The 20,424-nt window shown below is 40.6% G+C and overlaps 1 protein-coding gene across 1 annotated transcript; it reads left to right on the top strand.

Annotated features, from left to right (window-relative positions):
• Positions 1 to 12,836: 12,836 nt before the first annotated feature.
• LOC106642525 (uncharacterized) lies at positions 12,837 to 14,416 on the top strand. The gene is made up of 2 exons (XM_014357336.2): positions 12,837 to 13,356; positions 13,944 to 14,416. The coding sequence occupies exons 1-2, from the start codon at positions 12,837 to 12,839 to the stop codon at positions 14,228 to 14,230; spliced, it is 807 nt and encodes a 268-aa protein (XP_014212822.2). The 3' UTR covers positions 14,231 to 14,416.
• The last annotated feature ends 6,008 nt before the right edge of the window (positions 14,417 to 20,424 follow it).

Here is a 20,424-nt window from a genome sequence, read left to right as displayed (position 1 = left end):
CAACCTACATCCATATGAGAATTTAAGAGAAGCCGTGACTTGAAATGATATAAAATTTTTTTAGAAATATGAGTCCTGGGTATAACATAGCACTATTGCAGTTGGATGCAGTACTTACTTTCTTACCACTTCAGAGTTACCCACTTTTGCCCAAACCAGACGCAAAGTTTAACGAGAACAAAGAGGGTGTTGTTATATTTTGGGATTATTATTTTAACTGGTGGTATTTAAACTATTACCACAAATTATATTATTTCAAAGCAAAATATTCAGGTCAAGATTTTTACCCACAAGCCCTGCAAACTCAAAATTCTTCATTACTGATTTATGTCGAGAATGATGAAATAAGTGATCCTCCGGTAAATATCAATATCAAAAAATTTTTTAATAATTTTTGAGAATAAGTATTATATGAAATTATTTATGTTCAACAGAATCCTCCTGGTGCGATTTTGATTAAATATTACGAAAACAGGCCTATGCTAGTTGGAATAGCTGGTTTGAACGGAAAGATATTTACCAAGATTTCGTCATTTGTTAACTGGATAGAAAATGAAATTAATAAGACAATAGAAATAGATAATAATCAATTTAGCAGAGACTGGAATACTCTTCTAAATAATTCTACTAGTTATTTACACCAACTACTCAACAAAATGGATACTTAAAGAATAGCATCGCAAAAATATAGAAATCCTCGATACAAGTAAATTTTTGACTATTTCAATGGTTAGGAATTTGAAATATTATTAAAAAAAAAAAAAAAAAATTTTTTTTAAAAAAATAGCATATCAATATCTAGTATAGTTGGTATAACTGCATATTTATAACTTAATCAACTTTACTCCTCATTGATATTGATACTCATGAAATAAAAGTTTAACATACATATATTTATCGCTGAATATTGTTTCTACACATACCCACACAAATATTTAGACAGGTAATGAAATCATACATTAAAAAATAGTTAGAACAAGATATATAAGATTTTCAAGAACACCTTGACGTGGTTATAGAATAAAAAAAATATTAAAATATCTGTAGTAACATAGGAATGATGCAGAGAATCAAAATATGCTCTGAATAATTTAGTTTTCTGTAGTATTTATTTAATAGTTTCGTAAGATACTTTCTGTTTTGATTACGTGAACTTTTTCTGGTGTAATGTATTTTCTTGAATAAAAAAAATGTATTCAACTTTTTGAGCTTACATAATTATTATTACGTAATAAATAAGAATAGCTGACTTGTGCGAAAAGAAAAAGTTTTTCCTCTAGCAACAAAAAATACAAATTATAATTGAAATGTACTGATATGACTTAATTGTGTTAGCACATTTTTCAATATTTTTTAGCAAAAAGGAATACATTTTATAAAATTAGTCCATCTTTTGATAGTTCTTTACAAAATACAGAAAAGCTGTATTCATAAAAAACATGCTCAAGGTAAAATTTTGGTACCTTCAGTTCTACTATCGTATTAAAATTTATCATATTCATAAAGAGTGTGTTATAATTTTGCAACGCATAATAATTTTCAAATAGAATATCTTAACCCTTGACTGAAAACTTATTGCACCCATTGGTGGTGTGAAGAAGAGCCGAGACCAGCTTATAATTTATTTGTATAATTCCGATAATTATCCAAAATAATTTTAAGCAATCTTCTTTAATGTCATAAAAGGCAGTGCAAGTTTCTAGAGTATATTAAAAATAAAACTGAGTACTAAAACAAATGTATTGTTTTTTATTACAAAAACCTATATACAGCTGTTCACAGACTTTACAGTCTTATAACATGGATTTTCGTTATCTTTACTTGAAAGATTTAAATTTATTTTTAACACAGGCACACATTCGTAGCTCTCTCACTTATTTTACTCGTATAACAGGATAGAGATCAGAATTTAAAATCAATATCGCGAAGTTACAAGTTATTGTCTGTACGTGACACAGTTTCTACACAAATGGACAAATATGGAGTCTGTTTTTATTTATCAACTACACTTTTTTGCTACTAATATTTTTCAATCGAACAACTTGAAATTTGAGAGTAATGAATTTTTTCTATGTATGGTAAACTAACATACAATTTGATGACAGAACCAGCAGCTTTTGAACGAAATAAATTGTATAAAGAATCGTTACTGATTCGAAACGGACATTAAAAAAACAGAAATTGTTAAGTAAAACGAAAATAGTAGTTTTCCTACGAGTTTGAAAAGTCTTTGTTTGCGAACTGAGAGGTTGGGGCCCGAGCCGAAGGCGAGGTCCGTAACGAGGTTCGTAAAGGAGACTTTTCGAACGAGTATCAGAAAACTGCTTTTTTGCTCGAGGAAGTACCAGCCTCCCAAAACAACCCAAGAGCAGAAAAAATTGTGTTTCAATTTAACGTTCAATATTGAAAACTTTGAAATGTTCGAATAAAATTATTTGAATTCGAAAGCCAAGCTAATACATTGTAGATAAGCACTACATCGAATAGTTTTATCATTAAACTATATTTTATCTAACTGTAATTAAGCGATCAATATCCTCTGTTAATCTGTAATTTTTAGTATTTCGAAAAACCGAAGTACGCAATAACGTTACAATAAAAAAGATTTTTTCCTTACACTTCTGAAAGTATACCCATTTTCAATCTCCTTTTGAGAAACGGTATTTAAAAAATTTACCTATTGGTTCGACTTATGTGTTCCAACACTGACAGCAAATCATACAGAAAATCAATATAAAATTAAAATTAATATTATATGAAGCAAGTAGTTCGTTTACATTATGTATTAACCAAGCATTAGCGCGAGCACCTAAAAAGTGTTAAGGAATATGCTGATAGCCCCACTTTCACGAAATAAACGTATGCATGTACATATCCACACGAGTAGACATTAAGTATTTTAAGCTATCAATACTAAGATAGTGTACGAAAACTCACAGTCAACTTCTATGAGGTTTAGTTCAGTCAGTTTCTCATACTCCTCAAGTCAAGAGTATTTTTTTTTGTATAAATAAAAGTTTAAGAAGTTTTCAATTTTTAATGATAAAATATTTTTTGCTTTCTTTAAGTATTAATTTTTGATATTGTACTGGATGTATTAAAAAATCGACTATTGAGGATATAAAGATATACATAGGCTGATAAAAAAACTAAACAGTACTAACAACTACGTGGATATTTTGTGTCTTTTTCGAGACTGTATCAAGATGATGATTCTAGGAGGAATTTTAACATTACTTCTAGTAGTACAAGGTAACATCTTGATCCATAGTTCATTTTTCAAATGAAAATATCAAAGTGTTTTACTTCTTGATCATCATCACGAGCCATTAGATAAGTATGCTTATTTACAAGTATTGAAGAATCACATTTTTTTTAAATAGATACTACGGCTTTAGAAATAGCTGGACAAACACAATTTCCATTTCAAATCACCGTCCGGCCTCGAGAAAAGTTCTCAATAAAATTTCCTTGTGGTGGCGTACTGATTCGTGGAAACTATGCTCTAATCAGTGCTGCCTGCAGATTAGCCCATTTGGATAACTACGTTGTCGCATATAATTTCGTAAATACTGCTAACGAAAGGGACAGATTTTTCATTGGTATTAAAAAAGTTATTTCACCAGCGTAAGTAACCAACCTACATCCATATGAGAATTTAAGAGAAGCCGTGACTTGAAATGATATAAAATTTTTTTAGAAATATGAGTCCTGGGTATAACATAGCACTATTGCAGTTGGATGCATACTTATTACTTAAGAGTTTTGTACTTCTACCCAAACAAGCTGCTCAACTAGACAAAAATAAGAATGGTATGGTTATTTTATGGGATTATTATTATAACTGGTGGTATTTAGAATATTACCACAAATTGTATTATTACAAGGCAAAATATTCAAGCCAAGATTTTTACGTGCGAGCCCTGCAGACTCAAAATTCTTTATCACTGATTTATGTCCAGAATGATGAAATAAGTGATCCTCCGGTAAATATCGAAATGAATCGGTTTTTTGTTTTATTTGTTTCTGTTTATCTTGGATAGAAATATTTCGTAAAAATATTTATGTTTAACAGAATTCTCCTGGTGCCATTTTGATTCAATATTACGAAAACAGGCCTATGTTAGTTGGAATAGCTGGTTTGGACGGAAAGATATTTACCAAGATTTCGTCATGTGTTAACTGGATAAAAAGTGAAATTAATAAGTAGGTAAGAAGCAACTTGATAGGTTACATGACACTTCGTAATAAGAATTTTTTTTAAATATAAATGAAATAGGAAAATACAATCAATCTAGGTAATTTTGTGACCTTTTTTATATGCTGCGTACACGTATGCATCGGAATGATTGATCGTAGCTTGTTTTGTACAATTTAAAAAGAAACACATTTCACAAAAAAATAAATTAATGAATGAATGAAATTAACCAAGAATCTTTTCAAGCTATTTTCTGAAAAATTCCTCTCCATAAAACGTGTATAGTTGTATTTTGTCACGATACGTGTGGTTAATTATTCATTAATTAATTTCAGATAAAGGGTCTCAGAATTGTTTAACACAAATTTTATCTAGTAAAACACATTTTCTAGATCTACGTACAAGATTTTTGTAAGTGAAAGAATTAATAGAAACTTGAAAGTAAGAACCTTGAAGAAACATGCAAATTGCAGTGAATTTATCCTTTCCTCATTTGTTCTCCTGTTTTGTTTTACTGAAGAAAAAAAAACGTTAAACAATGGCGACACGGTTTATACACTACAGTATTAAGAAAAAAAAAAAAAAAATCAGCTTCTTAGGAGAAACAACTTGTACCCTTACACAAAAATACGTTAACATAAACAACTGTACAATCATGATTAACGCGAAGCACATACACGTATGCATCATCGAGCCCAAGCAGGCACATATTTATGCGCGTACACGTTCTTATGGGGGCAATAAAGTCGCCGCGTGCAGCACGAGCGCGTGGATAATATTAACGTTACACCGAAAGAGCGTAAAAGCGACGATAACCGCAAATCCAAGAGAAGGTATGAAGGGAGACGCGCGTAAAATTAACGCCAATTTTCTTCGAAAGTATACGGATCAGGGAACGGCAGGGGAGACGGACGGAGGTGTTGACCTAAAAAAAAAACTTTGTATGAAATCGAAGGTAAAGGCGTCATAATGGGCTGGGGCACACTAAGGCCCAGGAACCATTTGAGCCCATAAATGCGAGAAAGAGGTACACGGAAAGTTTACGGAAAGTACCTCTCTCTCACTCGTATAGTCTTCAATTGTGTACTCCATGAGACCAAAGTCGGTGTACGTGAAAGGACGCTTGAGGGATACGCCGTCGATCGGCGAGGCGGCAGCAGCTGTCGATGATGCCTTTGAAAAATAGTTTGCACAGATAATCCACCAATGTTGCGTTTAAGCAAAAAATAAAATTTTTTTATTAATTAGTCTTCGAGTGTTTTAGTCACGTTGCAAAAGTATAGTACATTTGGCTCGAGAAGACTTCAAACAAAAAAAAAGTAAAATAAATAAATAATAATAATGACAAAGAAGGAAGAAAAAATTAAATTAACGATCAATGTACAGGGTATAATATGTACTATGTTCAGAAGAGGTGCCGTTGCTGATAAGGTAGAAATCTGTGCCAAGATACAGTTTGCTTTTAAGACGCGAAAAATTGCAGAGAAAGTGCGGAAAATCTATTTAAAATTTTTACACATAGCTAAAGCCAGGTGTAACTGCTTGTTCTTCATTTATTTATTTTTTTTCAACTTGCTCCTAAAACAACAATTACAAGGGAGCTTGATTATTACTTCAGACTCATGATAATTGGCAAGAAATATTTTTAGATAAGATTTTGGTTGATTTTCTCGGATCCCAATGTTTGTTAATGAAAATACTTTTTTGAATAGACAGCTAAAAAGAAAAAAAGTTCTTGCTCACAAACTCTATAAAAAAAAACCCCGCAAAATACCGATTTATTCTTTCCTCTTGCGAGCATAGCCACCCCTTTTACCCGAACGCGATGCATCTACAATTATAAACCTGCGCCGGTGTTTCGGGAGCATGACCGCGAGCCGGAAGCACACGCGACGCGGATCTCGATGCGTTGCTCGCAACATAGACGGAGAAAGAGCCGAGAGTCATAGACGCGTCGCTTTCGCCGCTGGCGATCTTTTTCGCGCGAGCGCTTTGCAGCTATATACGTCTCGCGAGTCGCCGCGGCGAGAAATCGGTAACGCGCCGGCTGTCCAAGTTCCGGCCCAGGGAAAACGCACGCACCCATACACGCAGATCAGGCTCGTTGCGATGCTGCTGTGTACACCGCCAGTTTTGGTGGATGTAGGATACTACCTTTTTTTTGTCCTTTTTATTTTGGCACTCGCATCCATAACTTCGATTCGTTTGTTTTTCAATAATTCAAATTTATTGTTGATTCATTGAATTTTTTAAAAGTTTTTTTTTCTTTATTACCAGATGTGGTAATTCAGTCAATTCTATCTTCTTGAGTGGTTCGACACGTAGATTTAATACATCCATGTCGTATATGATGAAAGATCTAGGTTCGAAACATAGTGTTACAGAGATGCAGCAATAAATCTCAAGTAGAACACCATATTTAAGTGGCGATAATGAAAATTGATTTATTCATTCGCAGCAATAGCTCAAAAAGTGATAATTTTTTTTTTTTAATGTTCGTTTTACAATTAAGTAGTAACAAAAACGTAAATTTTAATCTTAATTTTCCAACATCTTTTAATCAAGAAATAGATTTGATGTAGCTAATCGTAACAGCTTCCAATGGGCAATCCGGATTTATATTGATTCATACAAAGTGATATTATGCGTCTTGCCATGCACTGAAAGCAGTAAGCCCTGAGAACAAAGAAAGTTGAGGATGAAGCAAAAACAGGGAAAAGAAGGAAACAATGGAAAATTCAACGTTTTCTCGTTGGGCAAGAGCGAAGAGCGGCCTCAGAGTGTCACACTCTACTTTGCTTCGAATTTATTCGGATGAGTGCTATAATTACCCCGCAATCAGCGTGTAAAAACGAATTTTCCTATTTGCGTCAGTGAAAGCCCATTCCTCGACCAACTCTCGGTGTCTTATTAAAATACCACGATCTCCGTAATGACGTGCAAATTGAACGTTTAGACTCGTGCCGTTTTCCAACGCATTTTATGTTTACGTGACCAAGTGCGATCGGACGCTAGTGTGTTTTTGCTCAATTCGAGCAAGGTTTCCTTTTTCCTTTTTTACAATACATTTATCGCGAATCTCAGAGTTTCTTTGGATTATTTCCACATGATAATCAAATGGTAGATGCATATATCACCCACTACATCAGCTCCATTAAATTAAACGGTTTCAAAGAAACAAGTCAATACAAAAGGATTACGAGATTTCTCAAATGCTCGTCAAACCCTGTCGTCATGAATTCTATAAAAAAAAAAATATTTATTAGAGCTTTTTAAGTGTACAAAAAAATCATACATTGGAATAATGGTTAATAAACTCTGAATTATGCGCCAATAGGCAGGAATCAGTCGGTAGGAGTACACGATCTTCAACTCAACAGATTGTGGCCTTGTATAACAAATACTGCGCGAAAAAAGACTAATGGTGATTGTGTGACTTTTAAATAAATGAAATTCATTTATTTAAAAATCGTCAACCAGAACAGAGTTTTCATTTTTATTGGCAATAAACAAGCATCCGAAAAAGTTCGCGAGTCCGGGACAGAGACACCGATCAAAGTAACGGGGTCTCCGCCTACAAGATTGCCTTACCAATCAGGTCTGTTTCTACTTAAGGCGCATCGGGGCAATAAAGCTCCAAGGTACGATCGGCCGATCAAATACACTAAATGTTTTTAAACAATTTCCTCTGCATCTTCAGATCTCCTTATGTACATCGATGGGTAATGAGCAATTTGCTCCTTGAAATCTAAAAAAAAAAATGTATCTATTAAAAAAAAAAAAAAAAAAAACCAGAGACAGGTATGCGCGTGAACAGGTACTCGCAACGAAGCGCACACGCACGCTCGGCACTTTTTCGATCGGTCGAGCGCGTTTTACACTCAAAACTCGGGCATGCCGTTGCCTTCCGTTTTCACTTGGTCTCTTTCTCTCTCTCTCTCTCACGGTGTTCTTGCGTCTGACCCAGTTGAGCTTTCGCGTCCGTTTAGCAGGAGAGAGCGTTCACTGCCACTGCCGAGAGAAAAAGGGGCTGCTGCTGCCATTGCGTTGGATCGAGAGTTTTGAAGGTTGCCGCGGACGACGGCGTATTTGTTCTTGCAATGCTTGCCAGTACTTAACATTCGCCAACGAGTTCGTCGAACTCGGAAGTTCATGCGACCAATGGGACATCGGCGGAAATGAGCTTTTCGCAAAGTTGGGAGGAAAAAGCAAGTTTATACTGATCCAATTCAAAATCACTCGACCTGTCGGTGCTTTGATAGGCATATACAAACGTCGAGAGTAACGTGTTACTCCGATTTAATCCCAGCCTGCCCGTAGCCCCGATAATAAAAAAAAAAAAACAGCGCGGCAGGTGGAGCGAACGCAAAACCCCAGCCACCAACGGCACCATCTCATTACTTCCCGTAAACACCGCGCCATCAGCATCTCGCACGCGCGTCTTCCTATATGTAACACTGGCTAACTAGGCCAGGGGCGATTACCGAGCGCGTTAGAGAGAGCCTCATCAAGCCCCCATCGGCATCAGGTGCCAAGTAACGACGAGGACGAGCTAACGACGCACTGCACGCGCGCATCGTAAGCTAAAGGGCGTTCACGCACGAGCGATACCGTGTGTACGCCGAACCGGCAATTTTCCCGACATCGTCGCGTTTGCGGGGAGACTGGCTGAAAAACGCTTTCACGCGCACCACAGTCCCGGCTCTGTTTCTGCGTGTGTGGGTACGAGCGAGACGCCGCGAAAGCCGCAAGAACTGGAGCAAATATCAGTTTTAGGTATACGTGCGCTTGAACTAGAGACCATATGCACGTATACGTGGCGTTGTGGATGCCGATGTAATGCAATTGCGTGATTGACGGACGTTATTGTGATATTACGCGCGAGTCTCCGGCGCTACGGGGTAATTGAAAATCCTTCAATTGAAAGATCGGTGCGGGGGCATCACTTTGGAGAGGAGAGACCAGTGATTACGGATCTGCTGCGCTTCGTTGGAGCTACATGAGAGTCGTTTTGGTGGTCTATTTTCACGATTGATTTTCCTTAAATTGCCACTCGCAGTGATGTTTGATGGTTTTGCTGATTGATCGGTCTCTGAGTTGGGGTACTCTTTTTCCAGCTTCCGAGAGAGAAAGTGTGCACACGGGTAAAACGGACTGTTACGGGTTGTGGCCATACTTTTTTGTTTCCTACTAGAAACGCGACATTTTCACCTGTGAGGTTTTTGTCCCTTTTTTTTGTTTGTTAGTTAACAGTATTATCGTTGGCTTCCACCGATACGTACGGCAAAGCGAGCAACCAGCCGATCTCATCAACCCCGTAAACCGAATCGAGACCAAGAATGCAATCGGAGCTGTGAACGAGCAGTTAATCATATCGTAATTATTTTCCCTATCAATACGATACCATTAGGAGAAGGGGAGGGGGGAATTACGCGGAATGCCGGAAAATATTCATACGAGATCTCTCATGTATACCGAACGATCGTAACGCCAAGGCTCAAAACTACTCGCCGATTCTCCAGTTTATTCCACGCTAAGTAGGCACGAGAGCCCGATAAACCTTCCTTTTGCATTCTGCGCTCGATCCCCCGGCGCAGATAAGCTCCCGATGCTCATTCTCTCTGCCGCGTACCACGAGATCCAAATCTTCGTGTCCTGAATATTCCATATCTGCACGAGGTTTTATTAAAAGGTAATTTTTTTCCTCCGAAACGCACACCCAGCCTCGTATTACACTTTTTAGCGGGTACGACGATCTCCAAGTGTAAGCCTCTTTAACGTACGAAGAAGCAACGAAAGGATGAAAAAAAAACAAAAAAAACAAAGGAGAAAACAATGCCAGCGGGCCAATGCGTCATCAAAGGAATGTCGCGTGCGGGGGGGTACTTATGGATCCTCGACGATAAAAGCCTGCCTGGCGCTCGAGGCGCACCAGAGAGGATGGAAACGAGAGAAGAGGAAGCCAAGGAAGTCTGGCAGGTAGGAAGTAGTCTCGATAAGATGTACGCAGCTCCAGAGACGAAGAGGAATGTATGCAACGGGTGCAAAGTCGGGCACAAGATATCGGGGTGGAGGGGAACATATTAGGATGAGATGTCGTGACGCACGTATGGGCGAGAGGATCTCGTTTTGCGAGCTGTATGCAGACGCGTGTATAATTTTATGCGAGTGCGTATAAGGTGCAACGGGAGAAATTTGCTTTTCATTACCTGTGCCGTGCCCTAATACCGCGGGCCGGTGCACAAAACCTTGTGCATTATGCACGAGTATATAGGGCATGTACTTATGCCGTTCGCGGGGAAGGTGGTGACGAGAATAAGCGATTATATGGAAATCGGCGCTACAGAGAAGGGGGGATTTTGATGTGTCGCATCTAAGGCTATCAAACGGTAAATTTATCCGAGTTTGGCCGATGGTTTTCGGCAAAATGTACAGAGCCGAGAGGTAAACCACAAAGTGAAACGTCGTTGTTTTTTAGTTTTTCGTGTATAGCAGGGGTCTTTTAATTGGAGCACGAAACTAGTTGGTCATCGATCGGGGATATTCGGTAAGAAGAGTAGGCAAAGCAAAAAAGAATAATAGTCCGTGCTCAGGTGGCGTTAAAGTTGCGGCGAGAAACCCTGGGAAATCAGCTCGGGAGCGCAATTAGAACCGGTAGAAGCGATTTTACAAGATCATCCAAATGCTTGGGGTTTGTGTACGGATGTTCGGGGGATTGACGTGTCAGTTTTGTAAAAACTCTGATTCATAGGCAAGACAGATCTCGAATCGTATCACAATCCCATAGCAGTTTGCCATTGCAAGTGTTCCGAAATGCATTATCTTGCAAAACAGAACCAAAAAAAAAAAAAAGAAAAAAAAAAAACTGTACCAACAAGTCAAGCCACCCCTCGAAACTCGCAATTATACCTCGAGTAAACCCATTGATTATGTTGCCCGTGTGAAACAAATAACCACAATACCCGCGGTGTACAGCTTGCATTTCTCGCGCAAAAGCCGGTGTTTACACCGCGATACTCCCCTTGCGTGTGTACACACGAGCATGCCAAGCCCCTGGTTGTAAAACGACACCCAAGCCCCACCAGACTAGCCTCGAGCTAACGGACGGATAAACCGAGACCTGCTCTGGTATACAGGCGCCGCTTTGGGAAAGAAAAGAGCCCGAGTACGTGTATTTGTATACCTACTGCTCATTCGACGAAAACAGCGTCGGCTGTGGCAAAAAATGAGAGATTAAAGAGGTGACGGTGTACAACAACAACAAGAACAACAATAGTAGTAGTAATAGAAGGTACGTAGAGTACGCGTAAGCGAAGCGAGGGTAGGATGTATGTATGTATGTGTACAAGTGCGGAGGAGGAAAGCGCCTCTGGGCGGGGGGCCACTCGGGTGTATAGGGAAGGATGCTGATGGCGTATGGCCAGCGGCGGCGGTGCTTTTCTCTCTTCTCGCTCCGGTGGTTGCTCTGCTCTGCGCACCCAAGGAGGAGAGATGGAGCATAATACACAGCACGAGCAAAAAATAAAACGGACATGGGCTCGCGTACGTAGGCTCTTTACCTGCCGTACTGGGTGCGGTGGTGGGGCTGCGCGGCAAGTAACTATCTCATGTACCTCCCTCCTTGCCGCCCCTCGTGCTTTTGCTATACCTTATAGACGCAGTACAGAGAGAAAGAGAGAGAGAGAGAGAGAGTATCTAGCAGCAACATAGGTAGAGCTACCCGAGCAACGGGCGTTGCAGGCGGCGGTGGTGGTCTATGCACGTGCCGCTCCGCGCACGTCCGATCGGATATATAGAGCTAGGGCAGGACTTGCGCTTAGTACAGTTCACTTAGAGTTGTTGTGCCGCTCTGACACGAGCCCGATCATACACGTACCTCCAAGGGGTATCTATCTCATTGTCTCTCCGCAGCCCGAGCACTAGAGGTCTTACACTCTATTTCCAATCGGTGGATCTTATAGGCTGCACCGGGGCTACGACGCCCGATCCATACACGCAAGGACTCTCATACTTGGAGGTACGGCTCTTTATTCTTTTTCTCGATCCCTTCCTACATTTTAACTAATTGTTTGGGTGGTTTTGTAAACAATTACTTGGAAACTCCAACTCTGTTCGTACGGATTTCGCGCGACAATATTTATCACCCCCTTTCCAGCTTAGGCCGTACATGTTAATGTATTTTTTTTATTTTATTTATTTATGACCGAAATTGAGTACTCTTTTGTGGCAGAATTAGTTTTTTGTCCTTCGTTCCTCTTTCGTGTGCGGAGCAGGAACTCTTGCTGTGCTCACGATGTCTGCTCACGTGTGGCTGTTACTACTGATTCTTTTCGCCGGCTATGCGGAAGAATGGCTTCCACGATACGCGAGATCTTTGATACACACCACCTGTGGTCACGGCCACGATGATGTATACCGGCTCTTGGAACTTTTATCCTTGGGCTCTTATTCCCTCGGGGATGGTTTCATTTAAAAATCCTGGCATGCGTACAAAACAAAAGGCTTCCCTCCCGGTGTTTCGAGCTATGCTCCGACCATCAGCTTAAAATAATAATTATAAAATCCTTTGCTCTGAACTCAGTTACAGGCTTTGTTGACAGCCCACAAGCTCAAAACCAACCCAAAACAAAACGCAACCATGCACCGTCACTCGTCTCAATTGGCCTGCCTGTTGGTCACGGCGCTGGCGTTCTCGGGCGTCCAGGCGCGCTCTGCCAAGCCCTCGTCCCACGCGTCGAACTCTCTCGACTCGGAGCAGGGCCGGTCGGGCTCTTCGGTGGCCGGGGGCGTGTTGGGCGACCTGCGCTCCGTCTACCAGATCTACAAGGACTGCGCAGGCCCGGAAGTCAGCAGTTGCCTCAAGGTCAAGCTCCTCACGACGATGGAACGGGCAGCGCGCAGTGCCCAGCTCAACATAGCCGAGGGCGTGTCCTTGATCAAGGACGAGCCCGCTGCCGGCGCGGCCCAGGGAGCTCAGGCAGAGGAGCCGATCAGGTCGCCCCAGGAGATCGAGGCCAGTCTGCCCAGGAGCCTCGAGGACAAGGAAGAGGCCCTCAACTCGATGATCGTTGACAAGGCTGTTGGATTCCTGCAGAGCCACACGCTCAAGATCAAGCTCCCCAATGTCGAGGAGATCCAGAGGAGTCTCTCCGAGGAAGGTGAGTTTTGTTGATACATGGTGGATCTTTCTTTTAGTTTTTCACACTTGTGAAATTTTTCTTGCAAAAGTTGAACATGCGAGCTTTAGGGATATCCGTTTCTCAAACTTTAATGAGATTAAATGTTTATCGGATCGGATCGAGCTTTCACTGACTTATTAACACGTAGTAGTTATGATTTTTTTTTTCTGATGAGAAAAAAAACATCAGTTTTTTACTCGAAAAAACTTAGCTATCCCTGTTCTGGGTGTTATACTACTTAAACAAAAAAAAAAAAAAACAAAAAAATTAAATTGAAACTAAACCCTTGAGGGTATCAATTTTGTCACGGATTCTTCCTATTAATTTTTGAGAGTACATGACGCATACGTTTGGATATTTAACATTGCAAAATTTTTCAAACAGCAACTTGGTAACATTTCCAAAAAATTTTTCTAACTCTACGATTGATTAACAATTAATTCGTATTATACGACTACCATCGAAAGGAGTTTTAGATTATAATAGCCGTACGCAAAACAAAAAAAAAAAACAAAAAATCCAACTATCAAGAAAAAGCCCACAGCTAATATCCCGTCTGTTCGCAGGCCGTGGTAGGAAGAAGAAGAACATGGGTGGCCTGCTGGCGATCCCCCTGCTGATCGGTGGCACCCTCGTCCCGCTGGCCCTGGGTGCTTTGGCCCTCCTCGCGGGCAAGGCCCTCATAGTGAGCAAACTCGCGCTGGTGCTTGCCTCGATAATCGGCCTGAAGAAACTCGTCTCGAGCCACGACCACGGCCACGAGGGACACAGCGGCGGTGGCTGGGCCAGATCTGGACAGGAGCTCGCCTACTCGGCGTACAAGCCCGTGGCGCCCGCCCCCGCGGCGTCTTAAGGGACCCGCCGCCTCCCGATCGCGGAATCGTCATGATTTTCGCAAAAGTCATCGCGTACTTTCTTCTTCTTCTCCTCCTTGCATCTATGCTTTCGAATCTTTATCGTCATCGTCATCGTCATTATAAATACATCCATATACGCATATATGTAACTCACGCGTGAGCGTACATCGAGTTGACTCGACTGACCCACAACTACTCTTATACTCGTCATCGTCGACGGTCTGTTGTTTTATTGTTTTTTTTCTTTTTTTTTTTTTTTTCCTTTTTTACGTGACGGTCGCTGTTGTTGTTGTCGTTGTTGTTGTTGTTGCTCTATTCAAACCACGAGTCACCTTCATCTCTCGCCACACCGTCATAACACTTTATCCCTCGTCCCCTTTAATTATTTATTTTTCCCCCACACCCACTTCATAAGTGTTACGTTTTTACTCCTTTTTTTTTTTTTTTTACGATGGATTGCGTTTTTTTTCTATACCCAAACAAATTAAATAACATTAATACTACTTAATGAAAATAATCAAAAGAAAGCTCGAGCACGCGGTTCTCGTGTGAAAATCCGTGCACTGTATATTTTTTTTATACATACATATTTATACTATTGAATGATAATAAATTGTCTGAGGAAAAAGACCCTTGAAACCAAAAGAGTGTTCAGGCCTTCTGGTTGTTATTTCGCATCCACCAACCCAAAAGAAAAAGAGAGAGAGAGAGAGAGAGAAAAGGCGACGTCGATTGTACACATACACATACGAGGTAGAAGCGAGAAAACCACGAAATCGTAAGTATATACGGTGAAAACAAAGGGAAGGAGAGAGTGAGGAAAGAGGGACGTGGGTCGGTGTGGGCGTCTCGCGTTGGACAAGTCGGAGGGTGACTCGCCGAGAGGGCCCACCTGCCGCGACGCCCAAGCGTGTTTATCAGAGCCTGCGTCCGCTGACCAGAGGATTACAGTATGTATACGTACGTATAAATAAGCCCAGTGAGTGGTGTAAGTATGTTTGGGCGTTGTTTCTTTTTTTTTCTTTTTTTTTTTTTTTTTTTCTTTTCGTTTCTCTTTCTCCTCTCTTCTGCGTAACACTTCCGTCCGCTCTTGAAACTCGCTCGAGTGTGAACACTCGTGGGAGGCTTATTGAGGTGGTCGATCGGAGGGGCTGATTCTACAAGAAGCGAAGAGAGGTTTTTTAATTGTCATGTTTGATTTCATTTTTCAGGGGGGGAGGGCATTCATTCTTTGACTCGCGTGGGTAATCGTACGATTAGGAATGTTTGTCCAGTGTTGAACTGTTTTTTTTCCTTAACCAAATTAATTAACTAAATTTAGTCAAAATCCAAGAGGTATTTAAATATTGAAGCTTTTGAAAAACGCATGAAAATCATATGAATAACTCGGGATGGGTCTGTCACCAACTCTTTTCTGCCAAATTGTATAGTTTTAATTAGAAAAAGGGCTGAAGGACTCGAGACATCCTGTGACAGATTTAACGGGCTTGCAAGTGCGTTTAATCTGTGACGGGAGTGTTTTGCATCATTCGACCTTTCTAATTTATTGTTGTGGAAAAATTATGTTCTACCCGGTAGTACTGATGAAACAGTTAGCGAAGCATCAATTTGGTTTGTTTTTAAAACGCCACAATTACCAACTACTGCAATGTATTTCATTAAACACGGTAATTCCAATTAGACGCTCGAAACGTGTTATTTCAGCGCAGCGCAAATTACAGCTAAAACACTCGGTTACGTTGGATTCAAGTCACTGCTCTACTTTTATCCCTCGCTGTAATTAAACGCAGCGCTCACGGAAAATAACAGGAGAAAATAGATACTCCGAACAATCCACGCTCACAAATACGCAACTCGTGTCTCCTATTTTTATTTCTTATGCTTTTTTTTCGCACTTGCATGGAAAATTTTTCATCAGCTCCGATGATCCTAAGCAATTCAACGCGATCACGTGACAAAAAAAAAAAAAAAAAAAAATTCATGAACAAGCTGCCACCCTGAAAAAAAAGAAAGATCTCCTGGGAGCAGCGCTCTCCTCTCGCGTCCGCGGTACACAGGCTCCCGTGAAAAATCGATCTCTCTTTTTCACGATGCAGGCCAAGCGAGAGAAGTCACCGGGCGAGTATACATGTGCAAGGGAGCGAAGGGGGGGGGGAGATCGGCGCGTCACCTACTTGCGAAAACACACTCGCGCGTCTTGCTTACATTACGTATACCTATACCAAAGCGCACCGGCAACTGACAGCCAAGAACGAACGACCGCGCGCTCGGGACAAGCCCACGGACACACTGAAACGCGCGTGCGTGTACGTAGAAAACATATTTATACGCGAACGTGGAATGTGCGTGTGGGTTAAGTAAACCAGGACGAGGAGGAGGAACAGGTTGGCCACGCGGCTGGCTGGGAGTAGTCGACTGGTCTCCGACGACGACCGCTACTAGGTACTATTGCTGCAGCAGCTACCACCGGCTCCACCGATCTCCCTCTGAAATTCAAGGCAGCTGATGGCAGTGGCCATCCACCCACGACTGCACCGCCTATATGGACATGCCCGAGCGGGGCCCTCCCCCTTTTCTCGGGATCAGGGCAGAGTCCGGGTGGTCCGTCTACCCGTACTGCTGTTGTGCTGCAGGCATTTACCAGCGAATATGGCCAATCTCTTTTTTTCCCCCATTACCATCGTCGTTGTCGATGCTTCGATGACGATTCTCGTTTTTCCGGGGTAAGTATATTGAAAAAACGGCAGAGCCGATCAGACGTGACTGGAATTTTGCGCGATTTTCTAAGTTTTTGCGCTCGCACCGAGCATCCCAGCATCGAGGATCCAGTGCTCCTGTTTCCGAGAACATTCTCGACTGCGATACAAAAAATTTTTTTCCTTTTCGTACCCCACATTTCCATAAGTACAACGTGTCATGAATAAAAAAAAAATCATTTTAATCACTCGATAATTTTCGCGAGGCATTTATTACCAGTGATAATTAATTACGCACGCGCGTGCATTTCAAGCTGCCATGCGTTCCGGTGATCGGACGCTTTGAGCTCTCGTACGGTCGCAATTAGGAAGCGTGTATGGGGTTTTTTTTTTTTTTTTTTTTTATTTATTTTTCACCTGCAATAAATCTGTACACCACTCGAAACCGTTACTGCTAGGGAATATAATATATACTTTTCAACTCTAATATTTTTTTTTCCAACACGTGCATCTCACGATTCGAGTATACTTACGTTCATCTCGCATCCAACATCTCATGATAATTAAGTCCGTTTCGCTTGTAGCTGCTGAAAGCGGAATTCTCTATGCAAAATCATCGACTTGACTCTTTAAAACCGAAAATGGAAGACCAAGTACCGCGTTTTCATCGGCAGTGCAAACGACCGAGAGAGAAAAAGAGAGACGTGGAGAGAAAGAGAAGAAAAGAAAGGAAGACCAGGTCGTTGGCTAAATGTCGATGTTTTCTGTTTACTCGTGCCATTTCATTGGCAGTGTGTGCAGGCGAGGCGCGCGTCTTACGGGATCTCGTACCCTGGGACAGGCTATATTGGGACCATCGCGGCTTTTAGTGCACCTTCGCGTTGCAAATACGTAACTAGATTTATTTTTCCTTTTCCTCCCCACCCCCCCTCCACCCTCCTTTTGATCTGTTATGTGTAGCGGTATATACCGCGAAGCTAGTACTTTGATTTATATTTACACGCGTTGCAAGAGCTCGTATGTATTAAAGTAGATGGAGCTATTTTTCATTTAACGATCGGCCGTGCCCAAAGTGTCACGCGAATCGAGGATTCTTATATTATTGCCCGTTTTTTTTTTTTTTTTTTTTTTACAATTCATCAATATGCACACGTGGTAAAGTTTTTTTTAAACGAATGGCTCATTGTGTTCCGCGAATCGTTCGAGATCCCCTGGAATGTAAGCATCATCGGCACGAGAGTGGTGCTTCAAACTCGTTCCTGTACCCGCTTTTTCACACTTTGACGGCAAATGTCGTTTATGCCGATGGCTAGGCGTGCTAGAGAGGGATCGTATATTATATCACGATGGAAATTCATGATGCGCGGGCTAACTGTAAGCCAATCCGAGGAGTATGGTAATTTTTCGCACAACAGTTATCCCATACCTTGTGGTGTGGAAGAATGCGATTTTTCTACATTTTTTATTGAACATCGATGCTTCGATTATAATTGTCATCGATTACCTTTTTTGGGCTTCAATGAGAATCTTACAACTTTTTTTAGTCATTTGTGTCGACAAAATTTCAATACCAACTATTGCAATCTACAAGTAGTGTGTATTTTTGAACAGAGTAGGTGCATATATTATACATAAAAAGTAAGTATTCATAATCCCAAACCGTACGATCAAGGTGTAAATGCATGGCAGGATGGCGAGAATGATTTTTGACTCCTGATCAGCCAATCCATCTTAAAAGAAACGAGGTGAAAGTAACAGGTCGAGTTTCGATCGGTCCAATTTGGCAGTCCGTTTTTCTCACGCGCCTCAGAGACTGTGCGACGCCAAAACTTTTTTTCCCAATCCTTTTTCCCGGGCTCGGCTCGAAGTGAGCCTTGTTTGTTGCTTTTTCTTACCTCATTCAGTTCTGAGCCCTCATGGATTAAATCCCGATTCTTTTGGAGAAAGTGCTATAAATATCGTTGTATAGTTCAATCATAGAAGTGAGACAAATCGATGTTATGACAAGGTTTTTTTTTCAAGCCTAGTGCTAATGTTAGTTTTGTAATTGATTCTCCTTTGTGCTGAATCAAAATTACCTGACCTACTTTACTGCCTTCACTGGTGATGGATAAACCGATTATTATTATTATTTTTTTTTTGTTCAAATTGTAATTAGTCATACACGTACAAGAAGTGTCAAGTCCAGATTATGTATCCTCAAGGTATTAAATTTGTAAGCCATTTCTGATGAATAAAGAAGATACAAATGATGTTGTTTACAGTAACGTCGCTGTATCAATAGAAAGAAAAAATGTACCCAAGTAATAACTAACTCCAGCTGTACATGTACACCTCGGCACGTATAATCCATACAATTGATCAGATCCGCCCATTGATCAAAAAGCAAAAGTACTTTTACTCAAGTAGAGCCCAGAGAAAATAATAAACAACAAACGGAGAAACAGTCATTACCTCGTTATTTGAGCCATTATTACCACCAGCCGAGCCTCGTAATAAAAAGGAATAAAAGAAAAACAAACAATCATTCGATCCATTACGATTCTCGAGACGTACATGATTATGAATCCATCACGTGCATCGAGACTTAATATACACCATTCCGTCCTCGCGGTGGGTAAAAAGGCAGACGAGAAAGTGGAAGTGCAGCCGGAGGCCTTCGACTGTACATTATGCAGGAAGATCGGTGAACACCGCGGTAGCTGCAGCTGTCCTATTTAGATCTACATCCGTCTAGACACTGTTCTTTTGCAGCTGCAAGGAAAGATACGAGGGGCAATTTATTATTATTCATTAGATACACGTTTTTTGGTTTTCAAGATTTTCTTTTTTATTTTTCGTATGCTGTCTCAAGTGCATATTCATCTTAGAGTTATAAAAACAGAGATACAGTGAAAATTAGTTAGAATCAAAGTACGCACTGGTGAAGGTTGTACATAGCACCTAAATTTTTTACTGTGCACACGGGTCATTGTAATACTCAATTGAAAAGCTTTTGCTTTCACTCATTGACATGAATAATTGCACTAACCCCCAAAAGACGTAATGCTCGTGCGTCAACGCACATCGACCAACATTAAATTCGAAAGCGATCAGCTGTAATTCGTATCGAGGTGAAAGTGAGTATATCTCACCGACCGCATCTCGGATTCGGAGTGGAAGTTAATTGCCGGTCGAGACGCTTTTTCTCACGCCGCGGAGACTGTGCGTCGCCAAATTATTTTCCCTCTACGTCTGCCTTCCTTTTTTACTCACGTGAGTAATCTCTCGATTATTTTTTTCAGTTTTTAATCTTCCTAAGTTAAATAATTTCTTCTGTCTTATCGTAAAATACGGATCAGTCTATTAATACAATACAATAACATAAATAACAACCGAATTGGGCTAAATAATTTTTCATTACGTCCATACAATCGGGAATAATCAAACTATTACTTTATTATAATATAAACCATTGGAGACTTTTGGTTATCAATGATCATGTGATATTATAC

Source organism: Copidosoma floridanum, unplaced genomic scaffold (genome assembly GCF_036245765.1).
Source record: "Copidosoma floridanum isolate Cflo_tuat_1 unplaced genomic scaffold, Cflo_Japanese_pri ptg000021l, whole genome shotgun sequence".
NCBI lineage: Eukaryota > Metazoa > Arthropoda > Insecta > Hymenoptera > Encyrtidae > Copidosoma > Copidosoma floridanum.
Note: the sequence above shows the minus strand (reverse complement) of the source record. Positions and strands in the feature narration are given on the sequence as shown.